General features: G+C 36.9%; 1 protein-coding gene across 4 annotated transcripts in view; it reads left to right on the forward strand.

Moving 5' to 3' along the window:
* Positions 1–25,893, forward strand: part of LOC123312742 (GATA-binding factor C) — a 114,223-nt gene that overhangs the window by 80,088 nt on the left and 8,242 nt on the right. For all 4 annotated transcript variants that reach the window (XM_044897209.1, XM_044897206.1, XM_044897207.1 and 1 more), the window contains one exon: positions 14,718–14,852. In XM_044897209.1, the coding sequence (XP_044753144.1) occupies positions 14,718–14,852 (135 nt within the window). The remainder of the gene's footprint in view (positions 1–14,717; positions 14,853–25,893) is intronic.

Here is a 25,893-nt window from a genome sequence, read left to right on the forward strand (position 1 = left end):
GAATAAGGTCGAGTATTTAATTTCTTTTTTTCCGTAACGGATTTCTTCGCATTTTTTATATTCGACGAATATGATCCAGTTGCTTGAAAATCAATTGTTGGAAATTACAACTGCGACAAGCGAAGAGATATAATTTGAAGCCATAAAGGCTCCAGGACTAGCGCAAACTCCAAATGGCATACTTCAAATGAATCATACCGTCGTCCCAGCAAGAATGATGACTCTAGGCTGATAGTCACGTACAAATCAAGAGCCAATTCGAATAATAATAACAATGAGTAAATAAACATACCTCCGGAGAAAATAATACCTCCAAATACCGATGGGTATGTTCAGTTTAGCTCGTGATTCGAAATATCATAAGCACCAGAGAGGCTAGTTGTGGTGATTTGACTAATAAAAAGGTCGAGAAAATACATGTATACGTAACAAAAAGTTAACAACAGGCTGGTACGCGTCCTCATGACTGTAATTTTGCTCGAAATTGTCTCGGGATATTTCGACGACATGGGTTTTAGTTGCAACTTCCAGGGCCGAAGTAGCAACAAACATAACTCTCAATTTTCGAGGAACAGTTGATAACTCTTGAACGTATGTTTGATTCAACTAAAAAAGTCATCCATTATTATTATGCCATTTAAAAATAAGCTCAACTACCTTTCAACCCTCATGGAAAGTGCAGGGCACTCCTCAACTTCAAACTTTCGTTATTTGAAATAAGAATGGACTTTTTTACAAAAAAATAAATACCGAAGTTATGAAGTTTGTGTGTTACTTTTCTTCAACTCTGTATATTCGATTTTCATTTTCACAACTAGTCGATATTTTTGTCCTTTGAATGCCAACTTTTTCTCCCTTGAAAAGGAGTTGGTGTGAAATTACAAAAGATTGAAGTACGTTTTGTAAATAACCATATTCGTGTTCAGATATGACTGAATAGGAATTAAGAAAAAATCGCCACTGTGTCATATCGCTGATGACCTGTTATCAAATTTTGGTTGATGTCTGGTGTTTCAACCTATTGAGAAACTTGATAGACTTAATTCTTCTATTGATATAGAAAGACAATTGTGATTGTGGGACCTGTGATAGCCTCTGGTGGTACTACTTGATATATATGTTGTGAATAGAAATTGTTTAATAGTTTCTGCATGTATATTTGTAGCTACCCCATTCGAAAACAAATAACAACAATTGAAAAAAAGGTAGTGGTTTTAGGGGAAATTCTTTCTGTCAATTTCGAATTTTTTTTCGTCTATTCAAAAACGAAAAAGCAGGTTGAGCAGGTCTTCCAATCATATTTTACTAAGAGTTCGAGTCAAACCTAATCCAAAGTGAACTTTCGATAACCATTGTGTAAATCTACTCATATATAACTTAGAATTTCCTATGACCTGCCCTGGTCATTGAGACCCACTCCATATTACCTGTGCTGTGTGTATCGCGCTACACTATCATTCTCGATCGATAAAACAGCCATCTTGTTAACTTGTTAACGAAACAACTAATGAGTTAACTTGTAATGAATTGTCTTTGTGTGTTGCAAGTCATACAGGTACCTGTTTGGAGCCTCTTCCAGTCGAAACAACACTGTGTTTCTTCTAACGAAATAATATAGGGCAGATAACCTCAGAAATAGGTCGATGAAAAAGGTACCTTTAGTTCTTGTACTCAAAAGAGTGTAGTAAAAATTGTCATAAAATAGGTTATGAAATTTCGACAGATTCATGTTTTTGAACGTTGTGCTTCTTTGAGCTTACAAGATTGAGAATATGTCGATAATGTCAAGGACATAAGAAACCTCTAGGGTAAGTTTATAAGAACTGTTTCCGAATTGGTCTCAATCTTATATTAATTGGTTAATTAAGTAGTTAAGATGGGCTAATTGGGTGAATAATGTTTATCTTTTTGTTTATATATTCGACAACCGAATGAAAGCTATGTATGTATGTATGTATGATGGTTGATACGAAAAATGAAGAATTCTTCAAACGCAACTTCCAGAAATTAACAATCTAAACAGAACTAACAACAAGCGCGGCAAACTTATAGTCTCGGCGTTCTTCATTATAGGTACATTGTGCTCAAATGAATAACTTGTGGAAGAATGGCATAAATTAATTATAATGCACCAGTGCAGGTCATTCAACGTGACGCAATTAAAATATCCACGTCTAAATCACCATTAACAATCGCAATGAACATATAACTTGTGGGAAATTAATATTATCTCAATGGAGTACGTTTGTACGTTCGCCTGTCATGATTTGAACATGTTACTAATTGTTAATAGTAGCGGGTTAGCACTGAAGTACCAACATAGAAGGAGAAATTCCATTCTTTTCTGTGTCTCATTGACGATACAGAATCGAGTGATGTGGAAAATAGTTATTAGTCGAGAAAAATGGAATCTCCAGGGCCAGTTTCATAATCAATCCTAAGGTCCCTTTGATTTTAAAGCTTCTTTCAACCTACTAAAGGAAGCTTTGAGCTTAAAGTGATTTTAAATTTAATTATGAAACTGTACTTTAATAGTGCACTCTCACAAACATTTTTAAACTCTGAGAAGTTTCTTTTGATTTCTAGAATCTATACTGTTGAACTATGTGTCCGTAAAACTTGAAAGTCTTTCCTACAGGAATTTAAATTGAAAAATGCATGGGGATCACACGAGTCCTCGGATTTTCTGCTGAAATTGCCAGAGCTGGAAAGCGGAGTTAGTAAATATTCGCGTTTCTGGTCCGACTTGACAGCATATGTAAACTAGGCTCCTCGGTTCTGGGAGTTAACATTCCTGCAGACACACTCGACACATATAATTCAGTCTCGAAGACAAAAACCTGAATAAATCGAGTGTGCCTCGCCACCATGGTCGCCAGCACCTTGGATCGGATGTAGAGTGCCACCCCGATTCAAACAAAACACAATAGCAGCAGAAGAACAAATAACAATGATCTAATTATTTTACTTTACAACTTGTATAAAGAGGAGTAGAACAATGGAATATCGGGCCGTTCGACCATCCAGAAGAAATTGATATATTTGGTCCTGATTACTTGGTCGAAAATATTTTTCGGTTTGCCCAATCAACACTGATGTTTTGGTGTCTGCCATTCACAATGAAATAGAATCTTTTGGTCCGTTCCCAAGCTTACAGATATATCTAACTTTCAAAGAAATGGGAGATTTTATTTTGGCTGAATTGATTTGCTTGGTGCTGTACCATCTGGAAGTCGCCTTTCGATTATACAGGGTGATTCACACCGATAACCTAATAGACGTTTGAGTTGAACCAATTATGAATTTGTGCTGAAGGTTTGTATGTTGTGGTTTTGGACAATGAACTCTGTCCATAAATATTTTCAGACGTTTTTAGTTTCTGGTTATACTGGAGACAGCCTACTACTTTATTATTTCAAATACATACAACACAAAGTACATATTTTCATCAATTCAGATAGCTGACAATTTCAACAGTAGGCAATAACTTCAATGAAACGGTTTAGGAGTTATTGGGATTATTATGAGAAAACAGATAGTCACACATTTTCTGCTAGTGAGATCTTTTTCGAAAAAATCCTTACCATTTTCATTATGTATGCTTGATAAGTCTGTTGCTTCCAGAAACTACAGAATGTGACTGAAATTTCATGTTTCAATTAACAATTTCGACATTTCCTGAATTTTTTATAGATTCTCAAAAAACAGCTTGTAATGTACAATTTAGAAAATGTCAAAATTGTTCATCGGAACATCGAATTTCAGTCTCCTTCTGTGGTTTCTGGAAGTAACAGCAAGCATGTTTTATAGTGAACTACATAATGGCAGAATTGAAAATGGTAAAGATTTGTTCAAAAAAAGTCCCACCAGCAGGAGTATTGAGAAAAAGGGCGACTTACCAGTTTTTTCATAGAAATCCTGATAACTCGAAATGGTCATTTTTCCTCATTTCGTGTTATTCCTTAAAAACTCCTTTTTTATTTTAATGGACTGATCAGTAATGAAAATACAGGTTTCAATTTGAAGATCTTGAGTTTTTATTAATTCAATTTCTCCAACTCGATGATTCTCTCATAAACACTCTATACATTTATAGTACAAATCGTAAAGAATATTATATAAGAGTTTTTGAATGAAACCTCCCCTGTGAGAAGATTAAAAAAAGTGTGACCTCTTGTTTTACCATTTACATAATAGCAAAATTGAAAATGATAAAGAGTTTTTGAATGAAACCTCCCCTGTTAATATTAAAAAAAGTGTGACCTGTTTTTATCTTTTTGTTTTTTGTTTTCATAAAATCTCAATAACTCATAAACTGTTGAGTTCTCACCCAAGGTGCGAAAATATTTCAGGGGCAAAGTTCATTGTCGAAAACCCAAACATGTAATTATTTTGCAGCACATAATTGTGATTAGTGGTAGATCACCCTGCATATATGTCTTGCATTAAAATGTATCATGGAAAGAAGTTAAATGAGGTCACGAAAGTGATGTTTCCAACCCTTCTTCCGAATATGACAAGTAGTTAAGCCCAAACAGGTTTTTCAGCGTCAGGGTGGAGCAATATATAGGGATGAAATTCAACCTACAATATCAATTCTGAACCCAAAAATTTTTAAATTCCATCGAGCCATTTTTCGACTAACGTGGACTTTTCTGTATCGGTGAAGCCGTGAGCTATAACTAGTACTCTTTAATTCACTTCCCGATAATCGATTTTCATCGAACACCAGTCATCTTTGGGTCGATATCCTCGAAAACTTTATTTTGAAATAGGAGAGGTACCATAGTTTGGGTCTCGTTTACCCGACCGTCGCCAGGTATATGATTAAGCAATAAAGAGGAGTGATATTGAGTTGTAATCCTAGATACCCCCTTCAACAAAATCGTTGGAATTCCTGAGGCCACGTACAATTGGACACGCACAATTGGTGACGGCGTGCAATAAACAATTTAGATGCGGTTTATCGAGTGGTCGCGTGGCCGCATCTGCACCGGAAGTAGTTAAACATAATTCCGGATCGTAGAGACGAGAGAAGACAGGTGAACTTCACCCCCCGGCAGGTCACTTCCCCCTCACCTGCCCCTAAGGTCGTAAATCAAATTTCAAATAGATGGGCGTTTACTTATTAACTTATAATATAATGCTTATGTCCATTTTAACTCCACGAACTCTGGGATCTTTCGCTCCGTTCAGATTGTGATCCGAATTAATTCCAGCCTATAATTACAGAGCGCACTATAGAAAGTGAGACTTTTTATAATAAAATCGCCTTGAGTTTATTCGATATATGAACGTAAATAAATATTAAAAAAAATGGACCTATATATTACGGGCTATACGGTCTTATGGGAAAAATGTCGATGAGAATTTAATTTATTATACCAGATTTATGCCAAACGTGTTTTCTTAATGGAATCGGTAGATTGTTTTTGTTTTTGACCCTCTTATTAACCGCAGGTCGAACCTATTAAGAGACATCCGTTACTTTAATACGAATTTCGGTTTCATGCTTCACGGATATTTCCTGTAATTTCGAAAAGAGTGCGTCTCTCAGGGAATCTCTCCACCAAGGCGACTGAGATCAGATCCCCAATCAAAATTCATATATCGAACAGAGATACACTATTCATGAATATTCATAAACCAAAATATAATATCAATTACAATATATGTCCCTCAGCGCTTTTAATGCCATTTTATGACTTTATTATCTACAGGTTGAAGAAGACCAAGCTACATATTTTATTCTCATTCTACAAGAATCAAACCATCTAGTTAACTTGTCGAGGTGATGTCAGAATTCTGCAATTAAAAATGCTAGAATCATTATGATACTCAAGCTTCATGTTTTCTAAGTGAGAATATCACGTTAGGCAACTGGTTATCACGTGAGTTTTCCATTCACTTTCACTTATAATTCAATGGAGGTGAACCTAAAGTTACAGTGGGTGTAGTCGTTTTCTGAAATTTTGCAGTCATTCAATCCGTTCGAAACAATCTGAAAAATTAAGTTTGACAAATTCATGTTATGATCCTGTAGGCATAGTAAAAATATCTACACTCCTCAGATTTTCATTTCATCAAAACATTTTGTTTCAAATTGTTCGACTCATATATGTTTCAACGTGATTTATCGTCAAAGAATAAATATAAAAGGAAATGATAAAAAATATGAGAACATTAAAAAAAAGACTGAAACGATATAAAAGGTATAAGAAACGGAATACAGAGTTGTATCCAGCCAAAGTACCCAATTGTTCAAATTTCACAGATACTTTTTAATTTCTCGCACTCGAAAACGGCGTATTATACGAGAAAATATGACTAATACTTTTATTTTACAAAACGTTCAAATATTCATCAAAAAGCATCCAACTTAGTTTCAAGGGTTGGGTTCTTTGCATTTTTGGTATTTTTATGGTACGTATTGATCATAATGAGAAAACTTGGAGACGTGGGTGATATCTGGTGTTCGAAAGAGTTTAATCAAATAAACGAAAATCTATATTCCGAAATTCATTGCATTCGATAAAACCGTTTGTAAAATAGAACTAAAAATAACTTTTTTATGGTTTTCCAACAGCCTGTATCTTTTAAACCGGGTCGATTCGGAAAAAATGGTGAAGGAAAAAAGTGTTTCTTTTGATCTCAAGAATATACTGTTAAAATATTTGTACAAGTCAAAAACTCACCCCTTTATATTATTACATGAACGCAATTCATCCATTTGGGCTCATTGTATAAATACCAAATCTAAAAAATCGGCAAATGCAAATCGAACAGAATATTCCTTATGAAGCCATAACACCCACATCCATTCCCCTGTCATAAATCCCTTCACTTACCGTAAAAAATCGCATATGTGTTCATCATCACATGATTGACATTTATTACACGCGATATATCAAATCAAATGACACTTTAATGACGCGATTTACCGGTAATAATAGTAATTATGCTGCCTCCAATGAATTTTTGTTCGGTTCGTAGTGACTGCTCAATCAAGTGGACGAAAATATAGAATTGGAACACACAAATGTGGCAATTATCGGTTACTAACGAAAATCACATGAATGGAACGCGTCACATCCTGTATCATCTTGAATAGTCGCGTCTGGACACACACAACCAACCCGAGTTTCCGTCCCATTCAACCTATCTTGTAATTTGGATAATTTCGATCAGGATCCACCCATTTCTCAAGCCTATTAGCTCTGAGTTAGTAGATTTAGAACGGTAATTCTGTGCTGATGGGTGATTTGGGTTGTTGATGAGGCAAGGGTATCATTTTGATAATTCGGGAACATGTTGAAATTAGTACAACGGTTCAGAGACCAAGCATTGAAACATCTACGGTTTCTTGGGGCAGATGGACCAATAGGTCAAATGAAATTTAGCTCTCCTCTATCTCTTTATTATCTTTATATGTACTTTAGGATGAAAAATATAAACTTTGTTCCGAAATCCTCAGAGAAATCCAGATTGTCATAAAAATGTGAATAGTAGAGATACGAAAAAAGCTGAAATTGAAAAGAAGGAGATTCCTTTACTATGAACTGACCTCTACCCTAGCGAGTATACAGATTAATCTAGATGAACTGTGATAGATTCCAAGTTTAATCTAGTTTTGTACTTTATATCTTTGGACCAAAAAAATCAATATGATTCACAATTTGTTTCCTATTCATATATTTAATGACGCAAAATCATACCTATATTCCCAAATCATCACTTCTGACTTCCCCCTACAATCCCCCCACGATAAACTAGTTCTGGTCTTGGTATCTGCCCCCAAGATCTTGAACAGCCTGTTCCGAGGCAAGCATACCCGATAGGGGCCGTAAAGCAAGCAGTGTAGGACAAGGCTCAACAACTGTCCACCGCCTGATTGACACGTGAGGTATTGATTGACACTCCTGATGGATGCTATTGATTTCCATCGGTGTAGATCACGATGATAGCGAATTCCATTTAAGGATTCACGAGTCGATTGTCTCTCGACTTGCGACCCATTCGATGTAGCATGAAATTTTGACGTAATGGGCTTCTTGGACCCATCTTGCCTCCTCACGTACCAAATTGGGTGGATATGGAAGCGCTGGCAATTGGTGATGGTTGGGTATGCGTTCTTATTAAATTGAAGGAGTAGTCATGAAAATTGCTTGATTTTTCTGTCACAGAACATGACAATCGTTGGTCATTGGAAATTGTTTTCTCTCAATGTTTTTCCCGATGAAAAAACTTATGGTCAAGTCTCTCTCGCCCCCTGTTAAACTCTCCCGCATGGGTTAGGGAGACATGAGCCAACTTAAATGATTCAGGGTGAAAAGGGGTTCAACTCTTCCGGACTCCCCGTATGTCTTCCATAGACATATGGCCAGCAGAATCTTTCTGTTAATTTATAGAAAAATATTCTCTTCAAAAAGTCTTATGATTAGACATAGCAGGATTTTCTGTGGACAACAGCATCTTAACGTTCCTGATTGTGGTTAGGCCTTAGGTTAGACAACGAATTTGTTCTATATATTCAAAAAATGTATAGGGAATGAACGAATTGACCTTATTCTTGTAAAAACAATATCGTTGATCTTCCTCTTCGTTATTTACCCAGTAAATTCGATAATACACGTATAACGTTTCCCGTAGAAATAAACACTGAAATTAAACGTATGTAGCTGCATCATACATCATCGCTGCTTCAATTCCGAGTCTCGATTGCTTCCCAAGCAGGGCCCCCATTTCACATTTGATTTGTCGTAATTGCTTAACCACCGCTTGTCGAAATATTTTCCCACTAGACCAATTATTTATTGGGAGAAATCGAAAACATGTAATAACACCTCGCTTGCGCTTTCGAACACACAAACGTTAAAATATATCGGGCTGCGCGGCTACCTGAGCATATTATTACTCATTCCGGGGCGATACATCATTTTTTCATTTGTATGCAATGAGAACCGAAGAAACCCGTACGCGCTCGCCTTTCTCGAGTTCATAAATAAAGTCCGCTTATAGGACCATGAGAAGATTGAAAAAGGGGCTCGGGCTAACGAGAACAATGACATTTTCTGATTCGGAGGGACAATCTCGCTTTCAATTCCTCAAACCTGGCCGAGCAGGATGAATCTAGTCGTTGCCGACCTGCTTCGATCCAGTTTATATCCAACTTGACCGAAAATTACCACAGCTATGCCATAGCTAATGATTTGTTGGATGAACGGCTGACATCTGGTTTTCGCAGATCTACTCTTTCACAATTGGGAAAAGGTATCAGACTTCTTAGGGTTCTTGGACGTTCTGGTTGTACTACTGGCCAACGAAGCTGCTAGTGAGCTACAAACTAATCGTCAAAGCCAAAGCCAATTCAGTTGGTAACTGGTTAAAGGATAAAATAAGAGATAGATTCGGGTGACTTGGGACGATTGTTGAATTCAACTCGTCATATGTTCAAAACGGTGACCTATTTTTATCTGACAAAGAGCTTCGAATATGTTTAATGACTCAGACTATTGATTAGGATATATACCATGCTTCAGAATTCGGATATAAATTTCGAAAAAATAAAATATACTTATCCCAAGTCATCCACCGATTTGGGAGGCTTGAGACACAAGTTAAAATCTATTGATTTCTCAACTCTCAAATGGAATAGGTTGTATAGTTTTGAAAACTTATAATTTGTGATTATACAGTTGAAATTCGGTAGGGAAATTAAATGATAAACTCCTATTACAGCCAAAGTAAATATATTGCAACTCGAAAGTAAAAAAACTAAACAAAACAAGAGAACTTTGATTTCTTTCATTGTTTGGTAATTTCTTCGTGGAAATAACGTAAATAATAATATCCTGCGAAAAATTAGCATATTTCCTGCTGCCAGTGCGCCGCTTGTATCTATTCGGCATTGTCCCAGGTTAACCTATGAAACAACAAAATAAATGAATGAGATCCGTGTTGCCGTTCGATTTGTAAACAACCTTGTTTCATGACATATCTAATATCATAATATCCCACGTATCCAGAAAAAAAAATTACACATGCACAAAGTGAAACACATATACAGGACACTAAAAAGTATAAGGGCCATAAAAAACGCGCTTTTACTCTCCTGAATTCGTTAATTTTTTCTGACAATTCAAACGCTCTGGTCACGGCAAACTCAACGGGAATTAATTGTTAAACTAACCGAAAAGGTGCTTCACAATCTTATAAGTTTGTCCCTTCACTCATAAATGGTAAGAAACAGAGAAATCTGCAAGGGGGGTAATTGTCCCAAGTTATAGGACTGTTCCAAGTCGCCCGAATCTACTGGTAGACGGAATATTCTGTCCTTGAGCATTGTGCCAATCCATTCAGTTCTGCATTGATCTCAGAGGATTATTTACAGGACTATGCATTGAATTTTGTAGAAAAGTATTCAAGATGCCTACTGCCGTTCTTGTGGGTAACTCCAGAAAGTGCACCTTTACTGTGACTGCTCTCTGGCTGACACAGACTTGATATTATGTTGGGTGTATTCTAGAGCTACCCAGAAAGTATTCATCCACCTGTATAGTCGAATTCAGCTCGCAGAGATTATTTGATCACATATCAGTCGCAGTGGCAGGTCTAATGGTTTGACCCATACATAGACAATCCTCTAATCTACTATGTGTGGAATTGTTAAATGTTGAATGTTCTTCAACGTGACATAGTCTTGACTGATTGGTTGAAATGATCGTTACATTTGGGAACAAGAAAATTAAACAACCAATTTGGTATGTTTTATGGGCTTGTGAGATCATTGGTGAATCATTTATCACACACAATCTATAATTCATTACGAAGTTGCAATGGGTTTCTCTAATGAGCTTGTTGTTCAAATGCCTCTTATGATATGATGTGGATTGTACAGAGGGTCAATGATATTTCGAGATGTGAAAATCAATCATATTTTGGATTATTCTCAAGGAAAATATCCAGTTCTGGACCAATCAGAGCAGATTTTGCTCAAATGAATTGAGATGGATTTCAAAAATTTCATCGAAATTCTAATCCTGAGAATTTTCTGATGTAGCTGCAGATACGTGAATATATTATATATGCCCAAGAATTGCTGAACATCATTTCCAGTAATCGAACTTTTTGCCTATTATGAACCCAATATCCTTCCAAAGCCATTTGAAAGGTCATTGTCTCAATTTCCACATTTTCTCGAATTCATTCATGGTCATTACCTTGCATATTACAAATTTCGGAGGAAACTGAGAGGAAACATTGTTCCTCTTGGTATACCCGTTTTCCAACGTACAATAAGTTCCGCAACATATACCTCAAGAATTAATCATTATGCAAAATTGAATGTTATGGGTTCGTTCAAACCGTGGAAAAATTGCCTTTCAATTAACTTCAAAGAAGCCGCCTATAAGCTTTGAAACGACCCGAAACCCTAGAACTCTTCGAAAAGTATCGTTGTAATTCTTTGATTGGAACCCGAAAACACTCGAGTTTTAGAAAGAAGAAGTAGTGAATCATCTTCAACGATGTCATCCGATAATGCCGATCTATTGCCAAATAGATATGCCGGTAAAAAAGCCGCCTCTCTCTTCACTCCGCTTCGCTGGCTGCGATATGGCGACCGAAGAGACCGAATTCTATGCATTAATGAAAAGGATCACTAGTCGCTCTTCCACAGACACTTTTTGTTCTTTTCTATGCGTCCTCTTCGTATACGCTATGTCGGACAGACACTAAAAAAGTTCACGATTGTGTCAAAAAGCTTTTACAGCGACAAAAGACTCTTTCCCGAATGTCAGGTCGGAATAAACGACATAAACGTGTGTCCATTCACCAGAATCATTCTAGTTAAGTGGTTTATTGTCAACTTTCACGATGATGGCATCCCAGCCGTAGACCAATATCTGCATCCGAAGCGCCCTATCTACCTGCCGCATCCTTCTCATGCAGGTCCGTAGTCTTTGTTAGACCAAAAGTGTTATTTTGAATTGGGCTTTCATTTGGGAATTGCGGCATATCGGAACTTATTCTCTCATAAATTGAGGCAGGTCTTTTTAAGGGCCAAAATCGGTGCCTTCTTCTGTCCGCCAACTTCAAAATTAGTGGGCATTCAGATAATCCTCGTGAGTATGGCAACATGAGATTTGTATGCAGGGGTGTTGTCCTGAAAATACGAAACACCTTTGGATAGCTTTCCGCTTCTTTTCTCTTCATTTTTTTTCCCGTAGAGTGGTCAGTAATGTCGATTAGTTATCTCCGGTTATTGTTCTACCCTTATCCAAAAATTAATCATGATTACTCCATGGCAATCCCAAAAAACTGAAGCAAGAACTTTTCCAACGAAACTTCTTTGGTCTTGGAGAACCAGAGTTTCACCATTCCATCGTTTGTTTCTGGATCGTAGAAATGTACCCGAGTCTCATCCATAGTAACAATTCGGTTTAAGAAGTCTACATCGTTTTCAAATCGAGCACAGATCGAAAGCGATGCTTCTACCCTTGCACGCTTCTGGTCAACATTCAAACATTTGGGGATCCATTTGGCAGGAATTTTTCTCATGTCCAAATTGACGTGAACTATATGATGAACGCGTTCGTATGAAATATTCAGTGCTTCAGATATCCGTTTTAGCCCAATTCGACGGTCTGATAAAATCATTCCATGAACTACATCGACATTTTCGGGGACTGACTGACACAGAAACTGGCCTTTCCGATCGGTCATCATCTTCAATGGAATATTTACCTCTTTTGAAGCTTGCAGTCCAGTTTTTCACGGTCGTATATGAAGGACATTGATCACTAAGGGTATTTAGTATATCTTCGTAAATCTGCTTACCTCTTAACCGTTTCGAATACTTGATGATGGCTCGACACTCCAATTTTTCGATCTTCTTTCTTTGGATTTATTGCGTAACTATAACTATTACTTTTTTGATCCGAACTTCACACTGACACTTCTAATGAGTTATTGTTCGTTGCTATGGTAACGCAATATTTTTTTTATGCATGGAACTAGTCTAGGCTAACTAGATATCAATACATCCTCGTATATATTCACCAAATCAACAGCAGGAGGAGAAAGCCAACTTAATCGAATAAGTGGTATGGCCAGAAGATTTCAAAAGCAATCCTTCACTTGGAATTTCTCTTCCTCAATCCACCTCTGGTTTGCACCTCCTCAATATACCATTCCATGATACATCTTTCGATCTCGAGTCATGTCGAAATATCAATCAGGATTAATGTCAAATTTGTTTTTATACGTCGACTCATCTTATAAACCGCCAGGCAATGTATATCCTACGATCTACAAGATATCAAAGATACAATAGATTAGTAAAAGAATACAAGAAGCGTGTACTACGGTCGTTTGACACCAATTCACGTGTAGCTTTGAAGGCTAGAGTGGTATCTAGCTCGAAAAAGGAATGTTCATTTTAAATGAGGTATCGTAAAACGTCAGTTATTTTCACCCAGTTAATGACATCAACCAAAAATTCCGGAACACATGAAGAAGACACCCAAACCAAATGTTCTAGACCAAATCTAGCCCTCCAAACCAACACAAAGAGACAGGTATCTAAAGCCGATTACACAGCAGATTTGATCAAAAACCGTTTGCGGTCTAATCCAACGACTTCTGCAATCTTTGATTGTCCTGCTTTTATTGCTGAGGCAGGGATCCCACACGCACAGCACTCTAGCTCTATTTATCTTCTAATCAATCAAGTGCTCTGGTGATTAGGATGAAGTCCGCCGTCATACGGTCGATATTCGCGTGGAAGGATTTTTTACATCGCACAGGAATAGCGGCCGGATGATCCCAGGCGTTGTACGGGATTTTCTACCTTGTCGACCGCTGGTGCTTATCGCGAGTGGATCGCTACCCAATTAAATCTGACAATAGGTTCACGTCGGTGACACAACTTGTGAAGCACATTCCATTTTCTGTCCAGGGGCGTAGGGATTTGCGCGAAAAGTTCGAGTTAATGGAATTTTCGTCCACGAGTGCTGGTGCTTTACACCACGTAAAAGTTTACGCAGAAAAATATTTTGAAACTTTCCACAGAGTTTCCATTTGTGATGCACCCTTGGATCTTGTTTCTTGAATACCATGTTTCTTAGGATTATTAATGTTAAATTACTTGTCACAACATCTTTTTGCCACAACAGAACAAACTACTGGTCAGTCAAAGCGTATAGGAAATTAATTTGTGTTTTCCATTCAGAAAAATCAATTTCCTTTTGAAATGTGAATATGTAGAGTTTGGCAGAAAAGAATAAAGAGATGTCTGTACTACCTAGAAGAACTCTGTACCATGTGTCAATGGCCTAGTTGCCGAGACACGTTAATTACAAATAAAAAAAAAATAAAATTAAGAGATATTGTTTTCACATTGCTTGTGTTCGATGTGTTTGTGTCAGATTTACCTTAATAAGACGTCTTCTGACTCTGACTGTGATAGTACGATTAGGGATGACCTGTGGCGTCACGAAGACTTTGAATTGATGCCTTCTCACAGAGATAGTTAAAAAACGATCTTCTACTGGCATTGCAGCACTCGATATAACAATTCCTTGTCTTTAACGAAAAGTTTTAGGGTCAAAGTGTCTTGAGGGTAACGTGATATCAGACTTAGCTGGTATTGAATTAATTGTTACCTATGATTTCTTATGTAGTGGAACCTCGATTTTAATGTTGTTTATTCTTTTCAGAGCCTACAAAGTGCAGCTAGGAGAGCCGGAACAAGTTGTGCGAACTGTAAAACAACGACGACTACCCTCTGGAGGCGCAACCAGAATGGAGAACCTGTGTGTAACGCATGTGGACTGTATTATAAACTACACAATGTGAGTATCCCTCAATGATTTCTTACGACTTTTATTCTTCGATTGGAAATGGTTATTTGCAGTCCAATTCGGCGGTTTTTAGTAGGTTAGGTCATGAGAATATCGAGTCGTATATCGCTGTCCATACCAAGCAGTTCCTCCGCGTCATACAGTCTAGTTGTGAGGCAGAATTAGGAGGCGATTTCTTGTAACCGTTGAGCGAATTTCTCTGCCGAAATATCCCACCGCCAGTGCGGCATAATTATGTTTGTACAATAGTTTCCCGCGGACGAGACCGAGTGTCGAATTCGAAATTTGTTAGATTCTCCTTCTAACACCTCGCAAATCACAATCCACCTGTCTAATTGGAATTCATCGTCATTGTTGAAGAACTGCATGAATAAATGTATGAGAGAAGGTCGTTAAGGATCTACTCCACAAATTCATTTTTAATTTCTAACGTAGGAACAATTTGTTATGTATGAATATAATAAATTCCAGCTTCGTATGAGAAGAATTTTATAATTATCGTTTTAATAAGTTTTACAGTAAGCTGCAAGGTGTTTGTGATCTGGTTCGTACTTTTGTTATTCAGCCATCGTATCGGTTTTGGAAGACATTGACCTTCACATGGTGAAAAGCACTCGGCGCACATACTAAGCGACCGCTCTAGGTCGTACGGCCGCAAGCGATAAGTCACAGGGTTTTGCCGGGGAAAATAACCACCCTGTTCTCGCACCTGCGGAATACTAATGAAGATTCTTTTTCCGCGATGATTCAAATGGTCCGTCTGCCCGGAATATTCGGATAACTTATCGAATTAACCCGCTCTTCTGTCGCGACAACTACCAGCTGCATGAAGCGCCCGATGTTGTTCGAATTGTATCAGACCACTGCCATCTCGACCAATAGCTTTAATTTGTAGAGATTTTGAGTTTGTTGTGGCAAATGGGAAGAGAAACGGCTGATAAGAATGGGTGTTCAAAAATTCACTTAGCGTAGATACCGTTTTTTATCAAAACATATTTTCACACATATACAGGGCTTGCTTTTGCCCTTACAGAGGAACCCAGGCATACAAGATTTAGTGGTGCTCTTAGTAAGCCAATAAAGAAACCGTAATCAAAATTGGGCTCAATTTCCTTGCATACAAACACGATTTAGGTATATATATGGCGGAGCTATAACCCGCTGCATTTGAAAGGAATTCAGTTGAATACGGGACTGATAATTTTTAAGACAAACTCCACGCCGCGATTAAATGAAATGCTTCCTAACGGAATCAGTAGGTATATTGATTTGTATGGTCACTGGTCACACAATTTGATGATTAAACAGGGTGAGTCTTTGACTCTTAGAAATTTTTTAACAGAAGATTCTTCGGCTCAAAAGAAACACTTTTTTTCTGTACCATTTTTTCCGATTCGGTCCTTATAAAAAGATTTAACCATTTTAAGTTTTCAAAATGAGCTGTGCCACCACTGGAAAAACAGTATTACCTTTACAATAACTAGCTGAATCTGTGACACTACACATCTGTGGATATTTTAGACATTTTAGAGTTGTATTCAGCCAAAGTACCCTTTTTTTTTCAATTTCACAGATATACGTTTCAATTTTTGAACATCAAATTACTCGAAAACGGCGCATTATCCGTGAAAATATGAAGAATACTTTTATTTGACAAAACGTTGAAATATTCATTAGATAGCGTCCAACTCAGTTTCAAGAGTTGGTTTCTCTGAATTTTTGGTATTTTAATGGTACATAACGGTCATAATGAGAAAACTGGAAGACGTGGGTGATATCTTGTGGTCGAAAAAGATTCATTAAATAAATGAAAAACCATATTCCGAAATTCATTTCATTCGAACAAACCGTTTTTGAGATAGAAATCAAAATAACATTTTTTATGGTTTTTCAACAGCCTGTATCTTTTATACCGAGCTGATTCGGAAAAAATGGTAAAGGAAAAAAGTGTTTCCTTTGACTTCACGAATCTACTGTTAAAATATTTGTACGAGTCAAAGACTCACCCTGTAGATATATCGGTTTTTCCCTTTCGTCAATAGGCCTCATAGTCATTAAAATATCGAACTTGTCTACATGATTTTAGTTTATGGCTAGAGCAAGCAAAATGCTACCGCAGCTGATTATACCAGTGAACTCTAAAAATAAAGAAGAAGAAGTCTTTCAGAGTTCACTAGATTATACAAGATATCCGTTGAGAATTGGCCCATACCCCATACCATTGTCAAAAGATATAAGCATTGCAATTGGAAGGTTATTCTCTAAAGAGTGATTTTTTTCTGTGGCTCTTGGATAATTCAAATCGGGCATCATCAAGTCTGCCCACCAAGAAATTGAGTGAACAATTTTCATAACCACCACGTTTGGTCAACACAAACCTGCACTCTGTGGGAAAAAAATTCCAGCAAATATTCCCCTTGACTGTTTGAATTGGGCTTGTCTGAGGTGCTTATTGAGCTATTCTTTCTACTATCATGACTGTCGGATGAATTTTTCCAATATTTTCTTCCACCTCAATGACTAGAAAATATCCCTAGCAATACTGGACAGAGAATGTGGTTGGTACTCGTTGGAGCTCCTACCTAGTATCAACGAAATGTTCGAAAATACTCCCCTTATCTAAAGTGATTTGTTTCTTTGGCGTACCGTGAGGGATAGGTGAAAAGTGCTTTGAAAACACCTTATATATTGAGCAAAATATTCTCTGCCTAAACGGTTTCATCTTGCTTATTCCTGTGGATGAAGAGCAGGTTGTTTGATAACTTTTCTATGGGCCTTTAACCCTATATAGTTAATCAGTTCTTGATCTGGTTAATCATCCTAGCTTCTCCGTGTCAACTCAATTCCCCCCAAATTTGATGATATAGCGTGTCCCGAAGGCCATGAATCTCAGTTTTTCGTCGATGCAGCCGCGATAAGCATTCGGCGAGGAATTGCGGCGCATGTTTACCACCGCGATTATTCACAATATTCGGCCGTCAAATGATTTATGGTTTACGTGGCAGCGAGCAGCAAGGCAAGGCAGCCTGGTCCGATCCTACGTGACAGGAGATCCCGGTCGGCTCGGACGAAACAATAGAAGTGCCGCGAGCTTATGACAGAATTGCAACGAATGCCATTCTGCGGCTGCAGCGAGAGAGACCACTGACCCAACACATAGGCGACATTCATAGGCGTGTGTAAAATGCATTGAATATGTTATTAGTTTGTGACGATGTCTCCTCGGTATCTGCGACGCTCGGACGCTAATTGATCTGCCAATTTGTGTGTCGGGGAATGCGGCAGCTGGGAATTGCCGGCAATTCCGCAAGATGAGAAAATTGACGGCGTTCTTAATTCGACAAACGTCGATTCCGCCGGTGATGCACTTCGCGCCTTAAACAATGGGGTCAAGACCGCCGATGTCTACCTCCTGTATGATCTTGGCAGGCTCTATATAATCCACGAAGAGGTCTTCTTGAAAATGTCGAAAAAGCTCATCTGGTTTGTGATGATTTCAAAAGTGAAATGATGTGTTCAGATAATGACCCCTTCATTTCAATATTTGCTATGCTGCCCTTCTTTCTCTACCTTTCTTATTCTCTCCAAAATGATGGTGGAATAGTGAGGAGTGGAGAGTCCTTCTTCCAAAAAGTCCCATGAAAATTGGTTGGGTCAATCCTGGGATTACTATGGATAAATAGAGAGATAATAATATTAAAAAGAGTAGATTAGATTTAGACAACCTGCAAATAACCCAAACAAATTAATATAAATAAAAAATAGACTATCCAATTTTATTTATTGGTAGATAAATGGACTTTAAGAACTGAAACTTTTCAATTGATCAGACAATTAAAATCTTATACAGTAACCAAATGAAAATTAGGAAAGAGAAAAGAGTGCTTATAGATAATGCATCAACAAATTAACTGAATTAGTGTTTTTGATGTTTGTAAAAATGTGAAATATCATTCAATCGGAAATATTTGGGTATTTCTTGATTCTCATTTCTATTCATTGAGAGTTAACGAATCCTTCAAATTTTTAACAGTATAGATTCTTGAGGTCAAAAGAAACACTTTTTTCCAAATCTCTTTCTTTCCAAATCGGTATAGTTTGAAAGATAAAGGCTGTTGAAAAACCATAAAAAAATGTTATTTTCAGTTTTATTTCGAAAATAGTTTTATCAAATGAAATAAATTTCGGAATATAGTTTTTAACTCATTCGATGAACATTTTTCGAACACAAAATATCACCCACGTCTTCCAGTTTAATCATTATGACCATTACGTACCATAAAAATACCCAAAATTCAAACAACTCTTGAAACTAAGTTGAACGCTATCTAATGAATATTTGAACGTTTTGTAAAATCAAAGTATTTTTTATATCTTCTCGTATAATGCTCCGTTTTCGAGTAATTTGATATTCAAAAATTATATTCAAAAAATTGGGTATGTACACTAGCTGAATATAACTCCTTTCAAAAAATCTACATATGTGTAGTGTCACAGATTTAGCTAGTTATTCTGAAGGTAATTTTGTTTCTTCAAGGGTGGCACAGCTCATTATGAAAACTCAAAATGGTTAAATCTTTTTATCAGGGCAGAATCTGAAAAATAGTATGGAAAAAAAGTGTTTCTTTTGACCTCAAGAATCTACTGTTGAAATATTTGTTCGAGTCAAATACTCACCCTGTATAGTCATCATATTGTGTGACCATGCAAATCAACATACCTATTGCTATATAATGTGTCTGAGATAAAGTTTTGGCAGAGGTTAGCGTCGGTTGTATCATACAATTTGGCGTATGTTTCAAAAGGAAAAACCCTTTTTCCTGTGAGTGTAGAGAATTGAAACCGTTTACGAAATAAACTGACATATTTGGTATTGAAGGCAACTCGATCTGGAGTCATCTCAGAGTTCCAAAAACTTTTATCTTAAATAGAAAGAAAACATAAGCAGAAGAGTGTGAAAAAATAAAATTCAATTCAATATGTAGGAATTATCTGAAACTTACAACTCAATTCAAAATTGAATCGGAAACTGCATGTCAGTGCATGTATGGGCTGGAAACCATCCTGAAATTTATGAAAAATTTCGAAAATGTCTTTTTTCGATTCCGTTTACCCAATAAAGGGACGGAAAATAATGTAACGATAGTTGATGTTGTTAGATCGTTCAAGTTTTCACTGATTGAAAAATAATGAATATACTAAATACAATACAGAATGGAGAATTTCGAGAATTAGTTTTGGTGGATTTACTGTTTATTTTTATTCGATTATTTTTGGTGGAAAATTCTTGAAATGGATTAGGTATCGGTGGAAAGCCTAATTTATTTATTTTTTCCGGAAAATGTGGAAATTAATTTTCTTTTTCGTTCGTGAGGATCTTTTCTCATTTATGTTTTTCTCCATGGTCGGATGGTCAAAATACCCTTGATTACCTTTACCTAAACCTCATTCTATATCTATAAATATTCGGAAATTGTATAGTGCAACTACTCCTCGTAAAAGAGAGATTCCTCGTAATTCCACGACATTCTTCTGCCATGCACAATAATGACATGTTCTATGGTAGAAATGCGCATGTTGAGCCCGCAAGAGCCCGAAGCTGGTCTTCGACCAGTATATCATACCGGACTCCACGCCCACAACAAGAAACGTCGTTATCCAACAACAATAACAATTTGTTACAGGACTAGCGCAAGTCGTAATAAGCCAAACAGATCGGGTCAGATCTTCGATAACTTCGTCATCTACCGAGCTCGAGGTGGTTTCAACAGTGAAACTCAGAGGTTAAATAGGTGTCATGATGATGCGAGGCGAATCGATGAAGATATTAGGCAATGTTTGATGAACCCCAAGTCGATTTTTCGATACCTCATGGGAACACACAGTTACTTCTAGATGCCCCAACTAGATTACCCAAAATGATGTTACGTTTTTCACTTTATGGTTCGATCATTTGAAACAAATTATTGAAATAATTTTTCGTCTCTCCTTTTTCCCATGCTAGTGGAAAAATAGATCAAGGAACCTGAAATTTTAAGGATAGATTAAAGTGCAAAATCTGCCTAATGGTTGAGGGGCTTTGTGATGATAGGAAATAGAGAATTTTAGCATGAGGATATATTGAAAAACTCTTAGCCTACTATAGAACCAAACAAAATTTCATTGTCAAAATATTTTATTACTAAACATATTCTCCTCTTAATTCAAACCCCAAATCTCGAATTTTTCCGAGGGCCGTTGTCCTGCAAATACAAAACACCTTTTGGATAGCTTTCCGCGTCTTTTCTCTTTAATTTTTTCCCGTAGAGTGATCAGTAATGTCAAATAGTAATCTCTGATTATTGTTCTACCATTATCCAAAAAATCAATCATGATGACTCCATGGCAATCCCAAAAAACTGAAGCAAGAACTTTTCCAACAGATTTTTGGACACGAAACTTCTTAGGTCTTGGAGTACCAGAGTGTCGCCATTCCATCGATTGTTGCTTTGTTTCTGGATCGTAGAAATGTACCCGAGTCTCATCCATGGTAACAATTCGGTTTAAGAAGTCTACATCGTTTTCAAATCGAGCACAGATCGAACGCGATGCTTCTACCCTTGCACGCTTTTGGTCAACATTCAAACATTTGGGGATCCATTTCACAGCAATTTTTTCCATGTCCAAATTGAAGTAAACTAAATGATGAACGCGTTCGTATGAAATATTCAGTGCGTCAGATATCTGTTTTAGCCCAATTCGGCGGTCTGATAAAATCATGTCATGAACTGCATCGATATTTTCGGGGATTGACACAGAAACTGGCCTTCGCGATCGGTCATCATCTTCAATGGAAAATTGTCCAATTTTCCACGGTTGCATACGAAGGACATCGATCATCAAGGGTACTGAGAATATCTTCGTAAATCTGCTTACCTCTTAACCCTTTTAAATACAGGTACTTGATGATGGCTCGATACTCCAATTTTTCGATTTTCACAATTTCGGTGAACATCTTCTTTCTTTTGATTTATTGTGTAACTCTGCTTTACTTTTTTGGCCTCAAACTTCACACTGACACTTCTAATGAGTTATTGTTCGTTGCTATGGTAACGCAATTTTTTATGCATGGAACTGGTCTAGGCTAACTAGATATCAAAACATCCTCGTATCTGTATTTGGCTGGGTCATTGTTTATAGTCAATCCAATAAATGAATCCCTTTATAAAATGATTCGATACTACAAAAGCAATCCATGACAAAAATCGATCCTCTAGCTCTGAAACATTCATCATCGTAGTCTCAACTTTGGAAAGCGGATGACATCTCCTGTGGGTCCCAAATTAAATACTTTTTTATCTGTTTAATTATTCATAATTTTCCCAAGTTCCCAGAAGAACCTGAACATAACATGACGCTCGAACTCTTTTGGAATAATTAATTCGATGGTTAAACCTGTTTCGGAGAATGAACTATTAGTGTTTATATCTATTCAATAATGTAAGGAAACGAATAGTTGTCAATAGATAAGTCATTTTTTAAACAGACGCTTTTTGCCGGTCAAGTATTAAGTATCGAAAACCAGATTCAGAGATCACTAATAGAATTTTTTCAGTTTGTAACGAAATATCAATATCATCAGCAGTGCAACCAAGTCCCAATTATTTGTTTGCATATTTTTATTAATAGTGAAGGAAGAGTTCAACACTTACAGTTTTGCTGGAACCTCTGATTTCTCAAAATCTCAAAAAAGCATACCAATTTAAAAACGTCAGAATAATGTAATGACCCCAGATCATGTGACGGCTCCATTAACATTTCATCTCTCGAAAGCATTTTTTATACGACTCTTTCTGGTCCCATTACTCGACAAGACTCCGAATGATAAATCCAGATTTTGACTCCACAACACCTACACATAAATCATAAGAACCATTAAAATGGGTATACGGTCTACGTGACCGTTTGGTAGCTCTGGTAGCATCGAGGTGGTTGACAGATACCACGGTTTATCTAATGTAGCTCCACGGGCGATCCTGCTACTTTATTAATATTAATATTATTAATGCAGGCCAGTAGTGTTTCGCCTGATGGGAGTCAGATGTCTGATCGTCATTAGTTTCCATGTTGATTAGATACCGAAATGTTTTGTTGTTCGCTTAGTTTTCTGGGAAGAGAATTATTAAAATTTCCGAGGGAATTGTTTAGTTTGATATTTGAATAATGAATGCCTTAAAATTTGTATGGATTCTCTGCATACACCTCGACTTCCATAAGGTATTAATTGCTTATAAATTAGACTAGATGAAGAGGTATATTGTACTGAAAAAATTAACCTGCATCTCCACTAATTATAGAAGCTGTTTCTCGTGGCAAACACTATTTAATGACAAGGAGTCACCCCTTCAATATCTTCGCAACTTTTCCTTCATCGATAGTTAGTTTTAGCAATATACTATATGTTGAGAAAGTTCAGTGGCTTCGATTATTTGCTCTGAAGATAATACTCAAGACATTACAGTATGTCAAAATTTGTTATCGGAAGATATCTGCTGAGTAAGGAATTCGATCGAACGAGGAAGCCTCAATTCTGACTTTATGTGAGAACCATCTTCAATTATGAACCATCTCCACGTATGGAATTAGCATAAAAACGATGTCTGTATCATATCTCGCGATGTCGCTGTTGAATATGCATGTTTTCCCATGTTTCCGTTTACCGTATCGAATCCAGAACGGCCACACTGTATTAGCATTTATTAACAGTTCATCAACTCCCGGTCGAGTGTCTTGGTGCTCGGTATAATTATCTAGTTGAAAATGGAAAGGCTCCCTTTGGTCATTTCGAAACCGAAAGAAACTGGAAGCCAGAATCGTGACTTTGCTTCAGTGTCAGCTGTCAGAATTTAGACGGAGCACTTGCACAAGGTTGCCTAATTAATTTAATTCGAGATATTTGCTTAGAATTACCAGGGCAGTAGTAGCAGCTTTTGTACTGTGATGGTGCTATAAGCTTTCTCATTTTTGACGGGTTTACACCCTGGAATTACATATTTGGGTTCATTGCTTTTCTGTCTGATCTATTACAGCCAAAGCTGGGCGAAATACATACTTCTCTTCAGTTGAAATAGAAATTACGAAAGTACAATCTCCCATGTTTTCAGAATACTAAATATAAAATACTAAATGTAGAGCGACAATTACTCAAAGCGATTTATTTTTCACATGATTCTTTTAAAACAATCACAAGAGAAACTAATTGAATATTGGATTATTTGACAGGTTCAGCAACAAATACATTCTATACTCCATTTACTTTTATTTTAGCAGTCGGTTGGCCATGGAAATTTAACACATTTCACTCTGTATAGTACGAAAATGTGGGGTTATGACGCTTGTCAAAACATTTTTGGGTTTTAAATCAACGCTATGTTGCCCGTTCTACGTGAAAGTTTCTGTTATTACGTATTTTATCACAATGTCGAACCGCTTCGGAGAATATGTGACGAACATAATTGAGGTATATACAAACTGATTGAAGGCATACCAAATCCAGTTATTTGCATGGAAAATACAAGAGATCAATATAATATCATAATATGCACTAGCTTGAGGAGAGTTAATGTTCGTTATCTTCTTTAGCTAAAGTTTGAATACGTTACATCAGTTGTAGATTTCAAAAATATTAACCTGAAGATGAAATGCATATGTTGCAGTAGTTGGGAATGTTTAATTCTTCAACAAAAATCATCTTGCATCAATATAAGTAAAAGGAATTTAAGGAAGTTTCAAGTGGACATGAACTTCACCACAAAAATTTCAATTATCGGGTCAACTGGCGCGTATTTGAGGCTGTTCATATTAATACATTGATATAATAATAATAATTGGGTATTTATTGGTACCTTAAGACATTTGCAATGTATAGGACAAGTCAAATGAAAAATAGAAAAATCAATTTTCGGGAACTTATTCTACGATGACATTCATCGAAAATCCTGTAGTAAACTTTTCGCATTAATTCACACAAACATAAAATTCTCAAATGCCACCACTTTTTTGGCTCTCCCAATAGAAGGAAATTCTTTGTCATCCTCTTCATTCACAATCTTTCTGATTGTTGAAACATTCAGCTGAAATATAAGTTGTTTAGATTCAGATGAAACATTATATACATTCTCTTACATTGAATATGTTTGCTACCGTCTGACGTATTGTGGATTTTAGAATATCAGGGTATAACTATTTGAATGAGCGGACCTGAATTCTAAATAGCACTTCCTGAAACCTTGTCTCTTTTTTTCAATCACTTTCTGCATTTTCGTAATAAAAATTGATATTAGTTGTGGCAACGGCGTTATGACATAAACGACATTTCATGAGTGCCAACTTTACTCCGTTCTAGTTACAAAAACTTGAGAAAATTATTTCATGACCAACCGACTGCTAAAATAAAAGTGAATGCAGTATAGAATCAGAAAGAATCTCGACTATCATCCCATTTAAATGTCACACCGACAAGTGCCATGAGGAAATACAACTTTATTCTTGAATTAATTCAAAAATTTCAAAGATGTTTCTGAATTTTTAATTGAAGGGTAGCATAAATCGATGTCATACAGCTTCATTTTAATGAACAATACGGTCCTTGTTTCAACAGCACCACCTTTGTCCCTGCATCCTCCCAATTAATTCTCACAACCCAGCCAAATCCCTCTTTTGGATAAACAGCTCCGGATACCAGAAAGTGGATGTTATCGCACTAAGCTTCAATCTTCAATCTCATCTCCCAATCTCCATTACGACTGCCGAGGGTGCGCTGCTGACTCGGCTGCATTCCGAACGGAAGGATGTGATCTTTCGTTTTCTTGTGTTTCCTATTCAGGAAGCCCTCAGATTCTTGCGTAATGCTTACGTTACGGCTCATTTTCTCGCTTTTCTGGGGTATGAGGAATTAATGAATGTGTTTCGGGTCGGCTGATGAACAAATAGGGGTGGATTTGGGGATTGGATGGCATTTTTATGCGGTGAAATAGATCGGGATCTCCCAGGA

The sequence above is a fragment of the Coccinella septempunctata genome, chromosome 5 (genome assembly GCF_907165205.1).
Source record: "Coccinella septempunctata chromosome 5, icCocSept1.1, whole genome shotgun sequence".
Lineage (NCBI taxonomy): Eukaryota > Metazoa > Arthropoda > Insecta > Coleoptera > Coccinellidae > Coccinella > Coccinella septempunctata.